Source organism: Arachis stenosperma, chromosome 2 (genome assembly GCF_014773155.1).
Source record: "Arachis stenosperma cultivar V10309 chromosome 2, arast.V10309.gnm1.PFL2, whole genome shotgun sequence".
NCBI classification, from domain to species: Eukaryota; Viridiplantae; Streptophyta; class Magnoliopsida; order Fabales; family Fabaceae; genus Arachis; species Arachis stenosperma.
In genome coordinates, this window is record NC_080378.1 from 11002799 (window position 1) to 11023135 (window position 20337).

Below are 20337 nucleotides of genomic sequence, written 5' to 3' on the forward strand. Positions count from 1 at the left end.
CCGTTGCGGTAGCCATCCCCCATCCGGAGCCTCAAGGGCTGCCTTTATGCCGTTATGCCTATCTGAAATAACTAACAGACCCAGCTGAGGTGTCACGTGTTCACGGAGGTGGAAAAGAAAGAAAGACCATGACTCAGCATTCTCACCCTCGACTAGTGCAAATGCCACGGGGAGGATGTTCGAGTTTCCGTCTTGTGCAATGGCGACTAGCAGTGTTCCCCCATACTTCCCATATAAATGGGTGCCATCAATACTCACCAAAGGCTTGCAGTGACGGAATGCCTGGATACAAGGGGGGAAAGTCCAGAACAGCCTATGAAAATAAACCTGAGAATCGTCAACATGTCCCCCAACTCGAACAGGGCAAGTCCTGAGGACGGCTACAGTGCCAGGCATCGTCAGCTGAACTCCTAAAACCCACCTAGGGAGCTCATTGTACACTCGTCCCAGTCCCCATATATCACGGCAACGGCCTTCTGCTTCGCCATCCATACCCTCCTGTACGTAGGCGTGAACCCAAAGTGTGCGGCCGTGGCATTTTGAAGCACCTTGATGTTCACACCTGCATCAGCCCTAACCATCGGCATAACGAAGGTGGATATGACATGGTAGTCCAGACTCCTATGGTCGCTGGAGATGGAGCTGGCAAGACATGTATGCGGTCCGTTGTATCGCTTCACTTCCCAGATACCCTTCCGCTGTCGGAGACTCAACCGAATTAGCCATGTGCACCCATTCCCAAACTCAGAACACTTTCCCACATACCTGCGGTAGTCAGACTCAACGACCTTGTACTGGACCCCTCGGCGGATACTGTACGTCTTCACACTCAACAGCGCCTCATCTTTATCCTGAAATTGTTGGCCAACCTGGAACTCGTTCATACCGGCAGACCCCTCGGTATCTCTAGCACCAAATCCTGAGGCCTGCAGAGCATTGTCGTCCTGCCGCATGGCATCCAGGTCCAATGAGGAAAAATGGGGTGGATACTGCTGTGTGCCAGAACTAGATCCACCTGTACCCCTTGTCGGAACAGTAGTTCCAACATCATCCCCGCTTTCATCAGCGATCATATCCGGCTCCACGTCATCGTCATCTGGATCATCAAACAAACCATCACCAACACCAGCCGGTGTGGGACAATGTACCTCGGTGGGAATATGTTCCCCATACCGAACCTCGTCTCCAACATTGCCGCTCAGATCAACCGCAAACGAAGGGGACGCAACAGGCTGCATCGGTGGCTCATACACAGGAGCAGAGGATGAAGCAACAGCAGGTCTCGAGCTCGAGCCGGCAACCGCGGCTATAGTAGTGGCATTCCGGTTCGAACCACCCGAGCTAGATACCACATCAACCAACTTCGCCAACAGCTCTGGTGTCCTTACCTCGGGAAACTGCCTACGAGAAAGAAACATAACCTGCAAGTCCTCGTCACTACCGATTGTGAAACAATCAAACTTCACGGTGTCATGGAGCACCGCTGTTGGAATGCGGTAGAAAAACTTCTTGACCCTTTTAACGCCTTCAAGACCTAGCTTCTCCAGCACAGAGCTAACAAGTGCATCGTAGGTGGTTGTCGGCGTCACGATAATACATAGGGGATCCTTATCAGTGAACTTCACGCCGGACCGAGTTTTTCTCTTAATCGACCCTCTGTAATGTACCAGAACTAGGAAACTCTCCTCACTAGCCATCTCACCTCTTTGTTGAGAGCAACATGAGTTCACAGCATATATATACAGCCCTGGCTCGCACTATATATATATAATTCGAATCTATATGTTTCGAATTATGTAGTATCACAACCTAACCTAGTAATTCGAATTAAGTAGATTCGAATTATTTAAGTGTAATTCGAAACAAGTTGTTTCGAATTACTTAACAATGTGCCTTCATAGTAATTCGAATTAACTAAATTCGAATTATATAGGTGTAATTCGAAACAAGTTGTTTCGAACTTCATTCATTTGTAGTATTCCTAGTAATTCGAATCATATCAATTCGAATTACATGTAAATATAATTCGAATCATATTGATTCGAATTATATAATAATTCGTCCTGGTTGATTCATGTATTGATTTTTCATTTGGCTGATTTAGGTAATTTTGAGGTCTCCTTGGCTCATTTGGGTTTTTTACCCTAAATATAATTGAGTTATAAAATTTATTTAATTATTTTATATGAATTTCATATCTTTCCATTCTTCTTTATAAAATTAATATTTAGACTTATTTTTCATATTATTTTTATTCTTTATTTTTATTAAATTACTCATTGCCTTCAATATTAATGTATGTTATTTTTTTAATAAATATAAATTGAGTAATAAAACTTAATTTATTCCCTTTTTTTATATTCTTTCTTATGTTTATTATAAAAGTCAATATTTATTTTATCATTCTTTACATCTGTAACACCCTACCACACTAAGTATTACGCTTAAGTCGTAAAATAGAGGTGGTGTGGTATTACGACCTCTGAATAAAATAAGTACATATAATAGCAGAAGAATTATAATATGCTAGGAGCTTTGAAGAATAGAGGAAACAAAAATCGCGAAATAAAAGCGCAACGCTCAAGGAACGAGTTAACCTGCGTGCTAAGAAAATCATAACTATTAAACACAAGATAACAGAAGTGGGAATAGAGTGCCAAAGATACAAAATATCAAGCTCCTAACTCAGCCTGCGAAGTCAAGACTGGCCGGAGAATATTTCCACATATATACATACATATCCAAAACCCAAAAGTACATATACACAATCCTACCTCTCCATAAACCTCTAAGAGGATCAAAAAGATTAAGTCATGCGGAGAGAAAGCTAAGTACATATATATACATCATAGCATAACAAAATATCCCAGTAACCACTCTGCTTCAAGAGTCCAGACGCCTAACGAGATGCCTCTCGACCTGCATCTGAAAAACAACAATATAGTATGGAATGAGAACCGGAGGTTCTCAGTATGGTAAAGGTGCCACACACATAATATATAGGGTCCTGGGAATGCCAGAGGCAATCCTAGAACACCGACACTCAGATTATAGAGCTTAAAGTATTAAACAGAAGCCATAAAAGGTGGTTCTCTAAAAATATATAATCCTAACTTAACTTAACCTTAAATCTAAATCCCATACTGCCATTCCTCCATACCTCCAACTCCATCATGCATTTTCACAGACAACTAAACAGACAAAGGCAAACACAAGAAGGTTACAAGTACTGCAGATAACAAATATACATTTAGCATGGCAAATACAGATAGGCACACCCAATTAGAGCACAAGCAAGTAATTCAAGTAATATGCATATGATGCATGCCTGTTCTATGGCTGATGAGGCTCATCTGTCGGTTATCCAGCCAAACCGACAAGTCTAAATTGTCCTTAGACGGTCCCCCGACGTGCATCCCCAAGAGTCTATGCATAGATTTTTCTCAAATAATCAATATTGCTCAATGGGGGTAACATTCCCGGGAATTTATATAGTGCCCGGTCACACTTACGTCGTAGGGTCAACAGAGTATCGAGTTTTCAACCTGGTACACGTGGTGGCAAGCCACGGCACTTAATCCAGGGATCTCGTATCTCAGATTATTCAAATTCATAAGCCATATAAATAATTCAATTAAAATTCATCAACATCTACATCATTCTCAATCGCATCCCATTCATCATTATACGTCAATCATATTCAATCATTTTTCTTCATTATCACATCTCCCATTCCGTCCATCAATAGTTCCAATTCAAAACATAATCCATTCTTTTCTGAATGAATCAAACTTAAAACATGCTCATTTTCTTAATAATTCAAAATCAAACCATATAACCTTTGAATCTAAATCTTTTTAAATAATCATATAAATAAAATCTCTAATTTTTATAAAATTTCGGCAGCATCTCCTCTAAAACTTGGACTTTGCCACCCTTTTCGGGTCCAAACTTGCTTTCTTTTCAATTCAACATACCCTTCCTCATCATCATAACAGTCACCACAATAAATCTACTTCAGATTAACAATTATACTCATACAATATTCAAATCCAACAACCAAAATTCAACTAAGGATCATAGTTCACTAATCCTAGGCTTCTAACACAAAATATCTCAAATCAATAATTCACCAAATCATTAGCACTAAACCAACCATGTTCATCAACAATAACATTCAACCATAATTCTCTCCAAATTAACATAACAACATTCACCATCCAAGATTAATAACTAATTATCCAATAAACTTCAACCAAATATATTCAACGACAAATTACTAAACATTAAACATACACCTGCATTCCAACTTATCCTATGGCCGTCTAGCCTAAGTTTTCACAGAACATTATATATTAAATGCAAGAAACCTAAACCATACCTTAGCCGATTTCCACGTAACGACCAAAGCTATTTATTCAAAACCAAGACAGCCCCTCAAAACTCAACTAATCCGCTTCCTCCAAGTTCCAGTATTTACAATTTCAAGCTCCAATTATTTATTTTCAACCTAGTACACATTCATAATACATATATACCCAATTTAATACTCAAAGCTCAAATTTAATGAAATTAAAATATAATTATCGTATCCTCACCTTACCCAAGCTTCAAATAAGCAAGAGTGAACATTTTTCTCAAGCTAATTGGATTCTAAAACATCAAAAATCAAAGAAACTCAACCTTCACATTCAAAAATCCGAAAATTGGGAGAAAAGAGGGCTGAGAGTGATTAAATAAGTTACCAGTAAAATTGTTCCGGTAGAAATGTAGAGCTCGACGCAGTGGACGCGTGGCCGCAAACGGTGCGGCAATCGAAACTCGGACGGAGAAGTTACGGGGATTGGAAGGTTACCGTAAGGGTTCGGGAGTGTTTTTCTTCTCCCCGGGGCTTTTCACGCTGCAGCTGGTGAAATGGAGAAGAAGGGCTTTCGGGCTCATTAAAAGTGTGGGTCCGGTTGGACCGACAGCCCGGTTCGACCCCGGTTCAACCGGTTCGGTCCGTTCGGTCCAATTTTGGACCGTTTTCTTCGAAATTGGTGTCAAAATTCTCGTTTCGATGAGTTCTATCCTAATTTAATATAATATTCACATTTCTAATCCTCCTTATTAAAAAATAATTTATTAACTAATTTAACCGGAGTTTACAATATCCATTTATATAATCTCATATTTTTATACTGATTTTAATAATTGATTTTGGTGTACACGTAACAGAGTAGTTATTAATATCATGCCTCTTATTGTTTCTCTTCTATTCTTAACCATAATTATTCTTTAAGTTTTCTAATTATATGTATTAGATGATAAACTCCCTAAAACACTAGAATGTATAATGTTCTTTTATATTATTTTAGTCTTTCATTTTCTAAGTCTAATTGTATTTATTAGTTATATATTGTCTTTGTCATTTATATATTACTTTTATTTTTCTTTTAACTATTTATATAGTAGTTGTAATAATATTATTGAAAATAGATTTTATTTTGATTTATAAAAAATAAAATTAAAAAATTAAATATTATTTAATTTTTAACTATTGAAATATTATATTCATACTTGTATATTATCTAATATTTTTATCCTTGTAATATAATATTTAAATATAACTAAAAAATACTATAAAAGTAACAATAGAAGTTACTACGTGCTTAAAATGAATAAACATAAATATAATTATATGAAGTTAAATAAATAAACTTCAATTCAATATTTGCATAATTTTATTTATAGTCCACTTTATAAGTTTATATATAAATTTTTTGTTTTAAACTATTTTATATATTTTTATAAAAAGTATATATATATATATATATATATATATATATATATATATATATGTTCATCTTAAGTTTTGTCACCAAAAATGCATCCTAGCGTTAAGGCTTAGTTTGATAAAGTTTTTACTTTTTAAAAAGTGTAGTATTTATATGTTTGGTAAATCAAATTAAAAATAACTTTTAATAAACACAAACAATAATTATTGGTAAAATAACTTTTAAAATTTAAAATACTATAAAAGACATAAATTTAAGCGTTAAAATTAAAAATTAGTTAATATATGAATTTATATTAGACTTTTAAATTTTAAAAAGTATAAGCCAACTTTAAAAAATATTTTAAAAGATACCTCAATCTTTTAAAAATTATAAACATAAACACGTCATCTTTTTTATTTACTAAATATAAAATAAAAAATTTATACTTTTAAAGAGTAGAAGAACTTTTTCAAAAAACCTTTATCAAACAAAAGCTAAATTAAATTAAAGCCCAACATTGCAATATTATGATTTTGAGGAGTTACTGTTACTAGTTTTGTTCGTGATGCCAACTTGCAAATAGCAATGCAAGCATTTCTTTGGCGATCTCTCTTTTTGTTGGTTTGATTTTGTGACATTTGACTTAATTTGAGTTTTTTGCTATTGCATTGTGAACCACACAACAGGTTACCATCTTTCCAAATTTGAAGAGTATTAAAGTGAGAAGCATGAAGAGTTTGAGTGGGATATGTGATATTAAATTAGAACTCCCAAAAGCCTCTTTCGAAAAGTTGGAGAGCCTAGCCATTGATGAGTGTCATAAACTGGACCATGTTTTCACTTCTAATGTGGTGGGAATATTTCAGCATGTAAGCAACTTAAGCGTTACTAATTGTAAGTCAATGAAAGCTATATTTGAGACAACGGCTTCAGCTTGGGAAAAGAAGCGAACTTCTAAGGATGCAACACCCAAGTTGCAAGATGTTCATTTTGAATCACTTCCAAAATTAGAGCGTATGTTCAACATGAAGGAAAAACAGCTTCAAGAGATACTTAAATTAAACAATTTGCATAAGATATGGGTTCAAGATTGTAAAAGGTTGAAAAGCATATTTTCTGCTCCTGTGGCCAAAACACTCGAAAATAATCTTGAAGAGCTTGTGGTCTCGGATTGCTCTCAATTGAGGGAAATTGTTGCCAAGAAAGAAGAAGAAGATGCCAGCAGTCTTACTAAATTTAACTTTTTGAAACTGGCAACCATCAAATTTTTGAGACTACCAAAATTCAAGAGTTTCTATCCAGGAACTTATGGAATAGAATTTTCAGCACTGAACAACTTGTTTATTGAACAATGTGACAACTTGGAACCATTCAGAGAAGAAATCATAGATGAACAACCAAAGCCTGCCCTCTCTCCTGAAACGGTAATAACAATACCTTCAAACTCTTATTTCTATTGTTATTTCATAATAGCAGAAGAAAAATAAATTAGAATAAATTAAATTGATTAGATTTAATGAGCGTGGTTGTAAATTAAACTCTTTTACATTATCATCAAATAAAAATGTCTCTGAGGTTTGATAGAAGATTATGGGTCTAAGTTGAGTGTATATTTTTTTTTTTATCTTATGCTCTATTATTAATTACTAGGTACATGCTTTGTTTATTCCTTTTTGGATTTAACCTTTAACCGTTGAAAAAACAATCAAATCAAATATTTTCATGATCCGATGAAATTTTACAAAGTCAAGATATGGTCACAACTAAACCCCAATTAAAATGGCGTAGAATACGTGCATGAATTTGCATTTTGATATATTTAACTTTATGCATGCTAAATTAATTTTTCTGTGATGATTTATTCCATGTAGGTAATGAACAATTTGAAGTCAATTCAAATTGAGTCGAGACATGCAACGTCATCGACTAACTATGATTATCGAAGGGATAATCTAGAAGAGCTTCAATTATCTGGACTGAAGGATACTAAAATTCTGTATTCTTTCCTTTATAGCAATCCTAATATGAAGAATCTATGCTTGAATAATGGTTCTTTTCGAGAATTGGTGCCTCTTGAAAGGCTTGCTAAGATTGAAAGCTTAGGTGTTGTCCCACAGCTGAAAAGCTTGAAGCTAACAGATCTACCTTATCTTGAGAACATTGGCTTCGAAAGAGACCCAATTCTTCAAAGGATAGAGTCATTGGTTTTTCAAAAATGCCCAAGTTTGAAAACCATAGCACCTTCTGATGTATTTCTCTCTAACTTGACAAAGCTTGAAGTGGTTGACTGTAACGAATTAGAATATTTAATGTCACCATCAATTGCTAGAAGCTTGGGTCAACTCAACAGCATGAAGGTAATTAATTGTGAATCTCTTGAGGAAATTGTATCAGAGGAAGGACAAGAAGATAATAAAGACAATGATGACATCATTTTCAAACAATTGACGACAATTGAACTTGTGTCTCTCGAGTGCCTCGAAAGCTTTTGCAGGTCCAAGAGTTGTGCGTTTCAGTTTCCATCATTAGAGAAATTTGTGGTGAGTGCTTGTCCCGAATTGAAAAGTTTCTCCCAACAAGAACACATGAAACCACTGCCCAAGTTGGGAAAAGTATATGTTGTCCATGAAAAAGACAAGGTGGAAGCGCACTGGACAAACAATTTACAAGAAACAATACGAGATATATTCAACAAAAAGGTATTGTCTAAATAAATTATTTGACTCGAATAAGATTGTGTTTGAATTAGAGGTAAAGATTAATATAGGAAATATAATTGTAAATTTAATATAATGACAGATATTTTTCAAAGGCATGGAGGAATTAAGTGTTTCTGATCATCCTCATCTACAACAACTATGGAAATGCAAAGAAGAACTCCCACAAGGAGAATTGTTTAACAATTTGAAAACTTTGAAGCTGAGTGATTGTGAGTTCGAACCATACGCAATTCCATCAAATGTTCTTTTCAGTTTCAAGAACTTAAAAGAATTGGAAGTGGATAGCTGCGAAAAAATAACAGGAATTTTTGAAATGAATGATACTGAGATCAAGGAAACATCGTTCCAACTGAAGAAGCTAACTTTGAAATCGCTTCCAAATGTGACACATGTGTGGAACCCGGAAAAACAAGGAATTCTCAGCTTCAAAAGTCTACAAATAGTGACTGTCGAAGGCTGTGAGGATTTGAGAACTCTATTTCCTATAGCCTTGGCCAGAGATCTTAAGAAGCTTGAGAAACTTGATGTTAGAGAATGTGATGAGTTATCCAATATTATAGAAGGTGGAACTGTTGATGAACATCTTGTGTTTCCTTGTTTAACCACATTGGCATTGTTTGTTTTGCCAAAGTTTACTGGCTTTTGCTCTCAGAAGTTCACTCTGGAATGCCCTGAGTTAAATTGGTTGGGCGTATATGGTTGCAACGATCAACTGGAGCTATTTCAGAGTCAAGGAGAGGAAAACCAAAACACCACCTCAACTGCTAAGCAACCACTTTTCATGAATATAAAGGTAAATAATTGATGAGTTTGGAAAACTCTAAAAATAATACTTGTGATGACTAAAACATTATTAAAATAAATAATTGCAAAATTATTAATCTGACTTTCATTTAACATTTTTGATTAATAATTTTGTTGCAGATTTTATGTTGGGCCGAGAAAGGAGTTTCTGACTTAAGCCCAACAATTAGCCTTGATGCATGCATTATATCATGAGGCTGAAATTTTATATTAATGGGCCAGAATAAATAATAATGTTGCAGGCCCAATGCTCTATTGTTTGCTTTCCATGCTTGATCCGTTACACAATTTTATCAGGAAAGCAAATGCTTATTAAATGGGCCGGTTTTGATCATTTTGTCACAAGCCCAAAATCATACTAAAGAGAATAGCTTCCATGCTTGGTCCGAAATAAAAGAAAAATGAAAGCATAATGCTTCCAACGGAACCAAGCTTTAACAAAGTGATGGATTTCAAAATCTATTACATTGTTAATTAATGCATGGGGAACATGAGAGAGAAAATACAGCTGAATTGATTGATGGGTGTTATGTCAAACACGCCACTCTATGCTAAGGGAAGTAAAAGCAAGCTATGCCTAATTAATTGTTTAACTTCTTTGCATTACTTTTCTTCTCTTCAGATTTCTTTCATTCTCTCTCATCTCTTTCTTCTTCTCTATTCGGTCCTTGTCCAGGAAACAATGGAGGCCGTGCTCTTCAACGAAGAAAAGGAAAGAGAAGCATGCATCAAGACCATCAAGCTAATGATGGCAAGAAAACATACCAAAAGAAAGATGAGCTGTGGCTAGGATGCTTACCAAATATGGTTAGATTTGGTGAAGCAATCTTGAGCCTTTCATGCTCAAAATGGAAGAAGAAGATTCGGCCAGCTAAGGGAGATTCTTGGAGCATGGCTTGTCTTCGAATCTGACCAACCACCACAGGGAGTAGCTAGAGTGGCGAAGTGATGGTTGGAGGCAGAGTTTGAAGCAGATGAAGTCATCATCATCATGAGGCATCAAGGGCCAGAAATCCATCTTGGAGAGCAAGCCAAGGATGGAGAGCCCGGATTGATGAAGGTTGATGATCAAGAAAGGACTAGAGGTAATTGCATGTTGGTTAATGCATGGTTATCTCTTCTCTCTCTGTGTGGCCGAACCGGTTTGTTGAAGGAGGAAGAAAGTTGGTTCGGTTTTGGCTTCAAGTGTGGAGGCTTTCCTGTTTCTTTAAAAAGGGGGAACAACCACTGTTTGAAGTAAGGAGAAAATTTGAGAGTGCAAGGCACAGAGTTCTCAGAGCTACCTGAGCTAACAGATTTCTCTTCTCCTTCAATGTATTCTGTTTAGTATTTTTCTGTTTAATTTTGTCATGTCTTGAGTCTCATGGTAAAAGGCAAACAGTGAGGTTTGTAATGAAAAAGCCATAGAGCGGAAAAAGGCAGAAAGTGCAAAATTAAGAGAAAAAGCCATAGATGTCTTAGAGGTCCTTTGTTCATCTATGTTGTGTATCATGATTCTGTTGGAATCCCCTTGTAAGTTGGGTTAGCACTTTACAAGTTGTAATCTGGTTGATTATAGTGAAATTCCATCATGTTTGTGATGGAGACTGGATGTAGGCTGCACTGCACTTAGCAGCCGAACCAGGATATATCTGGGTGCAAGTTCTTTCTCTTTCTACTCCATTTCTGTTTTCTGCCACACACGAGCAAAAGCTAGAATTATCTCGTGCCAAGTGACGAGACGAAACAAAAAGTCTCGTGGCAAGGGACGAGACAAAACTGAGTTGCTCGTATCCAGTGACGAGCAAGAAACAGAAAAGTCTCTTCAGAAGGACAGCAAGTGTTAGCCTCGGAAAAAGGGGGCTAAGATTCAACCCCCCCTCTCTTAGCCACTGAAACCATCAATAATTTATATTGTTATTTGTTATAATATCTTCTAAGGTAAAGGTAATTTATTATAACAACTTTTGAGTTTCATTATTCTATTGTAATAATGATTAGCTTTATCTTTTCATTTTATATTTATAATTCATTTTATTTTATAGGATTTAGATCTCATATTTATATTCTTAATGTTACTTGCACTTTCAAGAATAAATAGCAACTTAAAACTCATTTTATCAGTCATGTTAAATGAGATACACACTTTCCAATTTGTAAAGAGTGTTGGATAAATACTTTTTTTTTTATATTTTCTGATGTCAAAAAAATATTATTGTATGTTTTTCACTTTCTTTTTTTTCTTCTCTGTTTTTTAATGAAGAAGTCTGCAATTAAATTTGTTTTAAATGATTGTTTATTTATATAATTAATCATAAAAATAATTCATGCGTGTTTGGATTACTTGATTAAAAAGATATTAATATTTGTTTGAGTAATACACAAAAAGTTAGTTTTAGTAAACCTAAACCTTATATGATAGTTATTTTGTAAAAGCTATATAATAATTGTCTATATCTAAAATAATTGATACTTATTAGAGTCAATTTGCTAGCAATTTTACAATTTTGAAATAATTAATTGTTACCTTTTATAATCCTAAGTTTCAAAATGTTATACTTATCAACCGTTTCTGTCATAGGATATTTCCAAGATGGAAATTTTGATTCTGAATTGGAGACACACTGAAGCTTTAAGTTCATGGTTGACAAAATTGAATAACGAAAATCTTGAGAGTTTGAATGAACTTGTCCTTGTTGTTGATGATGGGAAGAGTAACTGTAATGTGGCGGTTAAATTATTTGAGAAGACACCCAAGTTGGAAACACTGAAAGTAATAGGCCTTTACTGTGATGAAATCCTCAAAAATATATTTCCCTCCCATGATAAAGCTACTAATAAGGAGATTCTTGGAAACTTAAAAGAATTGTACCTATTCAACTTAGATGAGTTGAAATCCATGAGTGGGGTAGAATACTTGTCAAATCAGCTGCGTCTATTACGTGTTTCTTATTGTCCAAAATTGACAACAATAGTGCTACAATCTCCCTCCTTTCTAAAAGAACTGCACATAGGAGCATGTGATGCAATGCTGCGTCTATTCATATCTTCAACAGCGAAAATGCTAATACACCTTGAGGAGTTGCAAGTTGAGAAGTGCAGATCTTTGAAAGAAATCGTGGGGGAAGAACAGCAGAGTGCTATGACGGAAGACGAAGTTATTGAATTTGAGCAGCTAGAGAGGATAATCCTTCGATCTTTGGAAAGCCTGGAATGCTTTTATTCAGGGAATGCCACTTTGAAGTTGCCCTCTCTCATTCAACTGGACATAGTGGATTGCTCCAAGATGAAAGTTTTCTCTCATGGAAATGTCGGCGTTTCTAGAAGCATTCAAGTTTCTTACAACGACTCAAGTGATGATTTTGTCTTCCTCCGTGATCTTAATAATGCCGCTCTAGTAGTATTGCAGTCTCTAAGTCAGGTAATAAATAAAGACCCTTCTCCAAATAAAATTTTACTATGTGCCACTTTCAAATATTTTCCTTAGAAAGTTAAACACTTGGTTAATTTAACTAAGGTCAATTTTATAGATGTTTTTATTTGGTATCTAATTTTTATCTAATTTATTTTTTATAATAATTTTTAAATATTTTAAATTTTTTACTTTTATATTTTAAAATTTAAAATTAATTATTTAATTTTTTTAGTAATTAGACAATAATTTTTAGATACTATAACAAACACCTTTAACTAATTGATAAATAATTATTTTGCAGTGATTTCAACTCAGAGAAAGAGTATGGAAAAAACAAAAAGAAATTAGATAAGAGAAACCATAAAATGGATTAATCAAATAGATTTTCAGTAACAGGATACTTGGTGATAATAAAATAAATAATAAGGCTCATTTTTAAACATTCAAGTAAAAGTATTAGCATTGTACTCTTTTTCAATTAAATAAATTTTAATTTTTTTATTTATTATTATTTATATCAATAGTTTAAATTTAAGATTTTGAGTTTAAAATTTAAGATTCAAAATTCACACTATAAAGAATATTGCACTTTTTATTTTATTTTTTTGGAATGCATTAAAATTCACCAATAATAATTTAGTTTAAGTTTGTGTATTGCATTGAAAAAAATCATGTATTGTTCATTGTTAATAATCACTTGTTAATTGTTGTTCTCTAATTGATAATAACAATATTGATAAAGTCTTATATCTAATTGATAATGTTACTCTTTTATTATATAATATTTCTAAATAATTTTTAATGGAAAAAAATGACAGAGACTTAAGCAAAGACGTTTAAAATATCTTTAAATAAAGACATTTAATTTCATTCATTGAATAGATTATTATATATTAAATTTTTGACATGTATCATAAATTAAAAATATTATCTTTATTAAAAAGTATTGATATATTCTTAGCTTGAAATCGTTAATTTGACTCTGATAATCATTATTTAATTTGTTTAGAATTTAATTTTTAACAAAATTTTATTAGTGGATTGTTTTATTTTTATTATTTTCTATAAATCTTTGTAATATTATTTTTCTACTTTTATTTTATTATCATCTTGATATTTTTTATTTTTACGAATTTAATAATTTTTTATGAGTTGATTTTTTATTTACAATTTTTATAATTTTTTAATAATTTTTTTCTTTTCTCTTACTTTTGAATATCTATATTTGAATCTACCAATTCTTAATTATTCCATTTTTACTCTAGTAATTCTTATTTATTTTTGAATTCTTTGAATGAAACTTATTGTAAAATTGAGATTTTGGAAAAATAAATATTTTGTATTGATTTAAGAAATATTCAGTGTCATTTGAATTAATATTACTTAGAATTATTAGTATAATTATTTCTTCTATTAGATCTTTAATTTTATTCATAATTTGTACTTTTATTATTAATCTATGTTTTTTTAGAATAAGTTTTTAATTGTGGCTAAATAACAACTTTAGAAAAAATTATTTTTGACATGTTTATATAAGTGGTGTCCTAACAAAATTTATAAAAATAAATAAATAAAATAAAGGATATTTTAAAAACTAACACAAAGAAGAGTGATGTTATCATTATTCTTGAAAATAACAAAAACTTAGTTTGAGAAATCTTTTATTTTAAACAAATAACTTTATCAAATTAAACAAATAATCTTTTGATTGTAAATGGAATTTGACATCAATAATTTAATCAAGAATAATATAAATATTTATTAATATATAAAATTATATTAGAGATTTTTAAATTTTAATAAATATAAACTAACTTAAAAAATTAATATTTTAAAATTACAAACATAAATATATAATTATTTTGATTTACCAAATACAAAATAAAGTACTGATGACTCTTTAAAAATTTTAACAAAACAAGGCTAACATACATCACTCTCCTATATCATGTTACTCTACGATATATTTTGGTACTTAGCATATCTCAAATATTCAATTAAAAAATAGTTAAACTATTATTTTCTTTTAATACAAAAGAAATACATAAATACTTTTAATTCGAGATTTGAATAGCAGAATGAAGAAATAGAATAATACGACTAAAATATAAGGACATTATAATCATTTTTAGACAATAATAAAATATGAAAAGCTAAACATAAAGAAGTGCAACTGTGATGTATAATGAAAATACCTTTAACAAATTTTCAATTTGGATTTATATTAATAGAAAAATATTTTAATTTAATAAAATTTAGTTAAGAAATGAGATAAAAATGAAAATAAGAAATAATTATAAATAGAAAGATATATCATAAAAATTTAATTGAGATAATCAAATAATTATTTACCTATTATTTTAAGCATTATTAAGATAGGAAGATAGGAAGATAGGAGTGGTCTCTCTTAAACCAGAAGCAAGCTGGACCGAGGAAGATAGGAAGACGGTGGAGTTAAATGCCAAGGCAACCAATCTGCTCAACTGTGCGATCAGCTTTGAGGAGTACCGACGAGTATCACGGTACACAACGGCAAAGGAAATCTGGGACAAGTTGCAAATCACTCATGAAGGAACTACCATTGTAAAGAAGTCTCGGACAGACATGTTAAACAGGAAATATGAAATGTTTGCAATGAAGGAAGGAGAGTCCATTAATGAACTGTTCGAACGGTTCAATATCATCACTGTTGGCTTAAATGCTCTTGGAATCACACATTCAGAATCTGTGCTAGTGAGAAGAGTGTTGAGATGTCTCACAAAAGAGTGGGAAACAAAAGCCTTAATAATTTCTGAGAGTAGTAACTTAGATTCTATGACACTTGATGATTTGAGAGGAAACTTACTTGCTTTTGAAAATTCCTATTTGAAAAGAGATTCAAAAAAGAAAGGAATTGCCTTTTCTTCTGTGACTAACCCTCTGGATAATGAATCCAGTGATAACTCTTCTGAAAATGAGTTTGTGTTATTTGTAAAAAAATTCAGGAAAATGGCAAAGCTCAAAAGCAAAGGCAGCAGCTCCAGGAGGACAAAGAAAGATCTTAGCAAGGTAACCTGTTTCAATTGCAAGGAAATGGGTCATTTCAAATCTGATTGTCCCAAGTTGAAAAAGGAAGAGAAGCCGAAAAAGGTGAAGAAGAAGGGACTGATGGCCACATGGGAAGATTTGGAAAATGACTCAAATGATGATGATGAAGAGTCTGAGACCAAATCACAGCACTGTCTTATGGCAAATGAGATAGATCAGGTATCATTTCAAAACTCTAACACTGAAGATCTTCATCTCATGATAGATCACCTTTCTGAAAAAATTAGATGTTTTTTAGCTGAGAATCAAGATCTTGAACAGCAAAATTTCATTCTTAAAGCTGAAAATGATTTCCTCAAAGAAAAACTAAGAGAGGCCGAAACCGCTTGTGATCTTGTGGAAGAAAACAAGCAGTTAAAAGCCCAAGTTAGAAGCTGTGAAAGTGATCATTCTGTTCTTGCATATGTGAATTATTTTAAACAAAATGAAGAGTTGCTCAAAGAGGTTAATAGACTTAAAGATGACTTAGCCAAGTTCACCCAAAGTTCTGAAAATTTGAACCAAATCTTGGCTAGTCAAAAACCTCTTTATGATAAAGCTGGGTTGGGATTTTATAAATCTGAAAAATCACATCTTGAAAATATTGCCTCATCTTCAAATGATGTAACATATCAAGACCCAACTCACTTTAATAAAACTACAACTCCAAGATTTTGTAGAATGTGCAACCGAAGTGGTCATTTTCCAGTTCAATGCTTCTTTGGTGAAAGAATGATTGGTGACAAAGTTTACAAAGTTGTTTTTGATTACAATGATTTGGGTCATAAGAGATGGTTTAACGTGAAAGGATCCAAGAAAATTTGGATACCTAAGGTCACTTGAGTTTATTTTGTAGGTTTGCCTAGCATCCAAGAAAAAGGAGAATATGTGGTATATGGATAGCGGATGCTCTAGGCATATGACCGGGAAGACAACCTTCTTCATAAAGCTTGATGAATATGATGGAGGACTTGTTACCTTTGGTGATGATGCAAAAGGAAAAATAGTGGCTGTTGGAAAAGTTGGTAAAAACTTTTCTTCTTGTATAAATGATGTGCTTCTTGTAAATGGTTTGAAACATAACTTACTTAGTGTTAGTCAATTGTGTGATTTAGGTTTTGATGTTGTCTTTAAAAAGTTTGTGTGCTTGGTTGTTTGTGAGAAAACTGGGGATGTTTTATTTGAAGCTAAAAGATGTAATAATGTGTATGGATTAACTCTTGAGGATTTAAAGGAACAAAATGTAACATGCTTCACCTCTCTTGAATCTGAAAAATGGCTTTGGCATAGAAAGTTGGGACATGCTAGCATGTACCAAATTTCTAAGTTAGTCAAAAAGAATTTGGTTAGAGGAATTCCAAACATCAAGTTTGATAAGGACCTTACTTGTGATGCTTGCCAATTAGGCAAACAAGTAAAATCCTCTTTTAAATTAAAAGATGGAATCTCAACCAAAAGGCCATTGGAAATGTTACATATTGATCTCTTTGGTCCTACTAGAACTCAAAGTTTGGGAGGTAAACATTATGGTCTTGTGGTGGTTGATGATTACTCTAGATTTGGTTGGGTACTTTTCCTTGCTCATAAGAATGATGCATTTTATGCCTTTTCCATCCTTTGTAAGAAACTTCAAAATGAAAAGGATTTGAAAATTGCCCATTTGAGAAGTGATCATGGAAGAGAATTTGAAAATCAAGATTTTGAAAAATTCTGTGATGACTTAGGGATTTCTCATAATTTCTCATGCCCTAGAACACCCCAACAAAATGGGGTGGTTGAAAGAAGGAATCGAAGCCTTCAAGAAATGACTAGGGCCATGCTATGTGAGAATGAAATTCCTAAATTTTTGTGGGCTGAAGCTGTGAACACAGCATGTTATATTTTGAATAGAACAATCATTAGAAAAGGGCTAAAGAAAACACCTTATGAGCTATGGAAAGGAACCCCTCCAAATCTTAAGTACTTTCATGTTTTTGGATGTAAATGCTTTGTGCTCAATAATAAAGAAAATCTTGGAAAGTTTGATCCAAAATCCTATGAAGGAATGTTTGTTGGATATTCCACCACAAGCAAGGCTTATAGAGTTTATCTCAAAGAACATAGGACAATAGAGGAATCCATACATGTTACCTTTTGTGATTCTAACTTAATTCCCAGTACTGTGATAGATAATGATTCAGATGGAGAAGGAGCTGGAACAAGCAAAGAAAATCCCAAATCTGTCCAAAATGAAGAATCTGCCAGTCCAGTTTTGTCTCGTCAGATTGAAGGAGAAAGTTCAAATTTGTCTCCTGAGCAGAGACGAGAAACTGAAATAGTGAGACCATCAGAAGTTCATCAAAACTCTACACCTGTCCGAAAGCCCAGAGAATGGAAGTCCATGAGGGGTTATCCTCATGACTTCATCATTGGTGATCCCTCTCAAGGAGTTACAACAAGATCATCCACCAAAAGGCCAACCGAACCAAGCAATCTTGCTCTCTTGTCACAAATAGAGCCCAACAATGTCAAACAAGCTCTTGAGGATCCATCATGGGTCAAAGCAATGCAAGAGGAGCTTGCTCAATTTGATAAGAATAAGGTTTGGACATTAGTACCTCATCCGGATGGTAAGAAGGTAACGGGTACTAAGTGGGTTTTTAAAAATAAACTTGGTGAGGATGGACAAGTTGTTCGTAACAAGGCTAGATTAGTGGCCCAAGGTTACGATCAAGCAGAGGGTATTGATTTTGATGAGTCTTTTGCTCCGGTAGCTAGAATGGAAGCAATTAGGTTGCTTCTTGCCTATGCTGCCCATAAGGGTTTTAAAATGTTTCAAATGGATGTTAAGTGTGCCTTCCTCAATGGTTTTATTGATAGGGAAGTGTATGTGGCTCAACCCCCCGGTTTTGAACATCAAGAATTTCCAAATCATGTTTTTAAATTAACTAAGGCTCTTTATGGTCTTAGACAAGCTCCAAGAGCTTGGAATGAGAGGCTTAGTGCCTTTTTGTTGGAAAATCATTTTCAAAGGGGAACCACCGACACTACCTTATTCATTAAGACATCTAATGATGATATCCTTCTTGTTCAAGTTTATGTTGATGACATTGTATTTGGTTCGGCCAATGTTTCCTTGTGTGAAGAGTTTGGAAAACTCATGACTAGTGAGTTTGAGATGAGTTTAATGGGAGAGCTTACATTCTTTCTTGGCCTCCAAATTAAGCAAACTCCTAGTGGCATTTTTATTCATCAAGGAAAGTATGCAAAAGAACTTATCAAAAAGTTTGGCCTAGAAAATTCCAAATCAATGGGCACTCCTATGCATCCCAATACTAAACTTGAAAAGGATGATGATGGCCAAGATGTGGATGAAACAAGGTATAGAGGAATGATAGGTTCACTCATGTACCTTACCTCCTCTAGACCGGATATAGTCCAAAGTGTGGGTGTATGTTCAAGGTTTCAATCACATCCAAAAGAATCCCACCTTACGGCTGTTAAACGCATCATTAGATACATTAAGGGAACTTGTAATTATGGATTATGGTATCCTAAATCTGATGACTTTTGTGCAGTAGGGTTTTGTGATGCAGATTATGCGGGAGATCGGGTGGATAGGAGGAGCACCTCCGGCATGTGTTGCTTCCTTGGAAGTTCACTCAACATGTGGTCAAGCAAGAAACAAGCCACAGTGGCTTTATCCACTGCTGAAGCCGAATATGTTTCCGCATCTGCTTGTTGTTCACAATTAATTTGGTTAAAAACACAATTAGAAGATTACAAATTAAAAATCAATAGTATACCCTTATTTTGTGATAATATGAGTGTTATAAACATTTCAAAAAATCCTGTTCTGCACTCAAGAACTAAGCACATTGAGATAAAATATCATTTCATTAGAGAACATGTGCAAAAGGGTACTATTGATATTCAATTTGTAAAATCTGAAGACCAAATTGCTGATATTTTTACAAAACCTCTTTGTGAAGACAGATTCTGTACATTGAGAAAAAGTTTGGGAATGTTTGATTTGAGTTTTATTGAAAATATGTGAAGTTGTGACTCTATTCTGTTTTGCTCGTAGGTTTGGACGAGATAAAAATAAATGGCACAATGGAAGAGCTGTGGTCAAGGGGGAGGCAACGCAGAATTCAAAATTTTATGGGCCCCACCAAAATTCCCTGACCCCACAATAACAGTTTTGTTAACTTCCTTCCCATACAAATAAAGAATCTTCTTCATTGTGTCACCATATCCTCTTGGAAGTAGTTAGTGTCAAATCAAATCCTACTCTCCATCTAATCCCTTGATTTAAGGCAACCACTTTTCAGTTTTTGATTTCAAAAGTTAAAAAGGAAATCATCTTTTTGGGCAATAACCGCCCATAATGGTCATTAACCGCCCACTAATGATCATTATTCCCATCCCTCTCTCTCTCCACGCCACATTAAATGCATCACCCACCTTGCTTCTCTCCCACTCCACTCGGTTGTCAACCTCACCTCTTCATATTCTCATTCCTCCATTAATATGAAAAAGAAAACCGCGCCAAGAAAGAGTGAGAGAATTCTTCTTTCTCAGAAACCTCCAACGCCTCAAACTCACACTCATA

At 33.9% G+C, this 20337-nt stretch overlaps 1 protein-coding gene across 7 annotated transcripts in view; it reads left to right on the top strand.

Annotated features, from left to right (window-relative positions):
* The window catches only part of LOC130961000 (uncharacterized), a 38162-nt gene extending 25440 nt beyond the window's left edge, over window positions 1-12722 (top strand). For 4 of the 7 annotated variants that reach the window (XM_057886586.1, XM_057886590.1, XM_057886587.1 and 1 more), the window contains 5 exons: window positions 6446-7183; window positions 7631-8458; window positions 8559-9272; window positions 9960-11209; window positions 11844-12722. In XM_057886586.1, the coding sequence (XP_057742569.1) occupies window positions 6446-7183; window positions 7631-8458; window positions 8559-9272; window positions 9960-10073 (2394 nt within the window). In that variant the 3' untranslated portion in view covers window positions 10074-11209; window positions 11844-12722. Of the gene's footprint in view, window positions 1-6445; window positions 7184-7630; window positions 8459-8558; window positions 9273-9403; window positions 11257-11843 lie in introns of those variants that run through there. The other 3 variants (XM_057886588.1, XM_057886592.1, XM_057886589.1) reach the window with 3 other exon arrangements.
* The last annotated feature ends 7615 nt before the right edge of the window (window positions 12723-20337 follow it).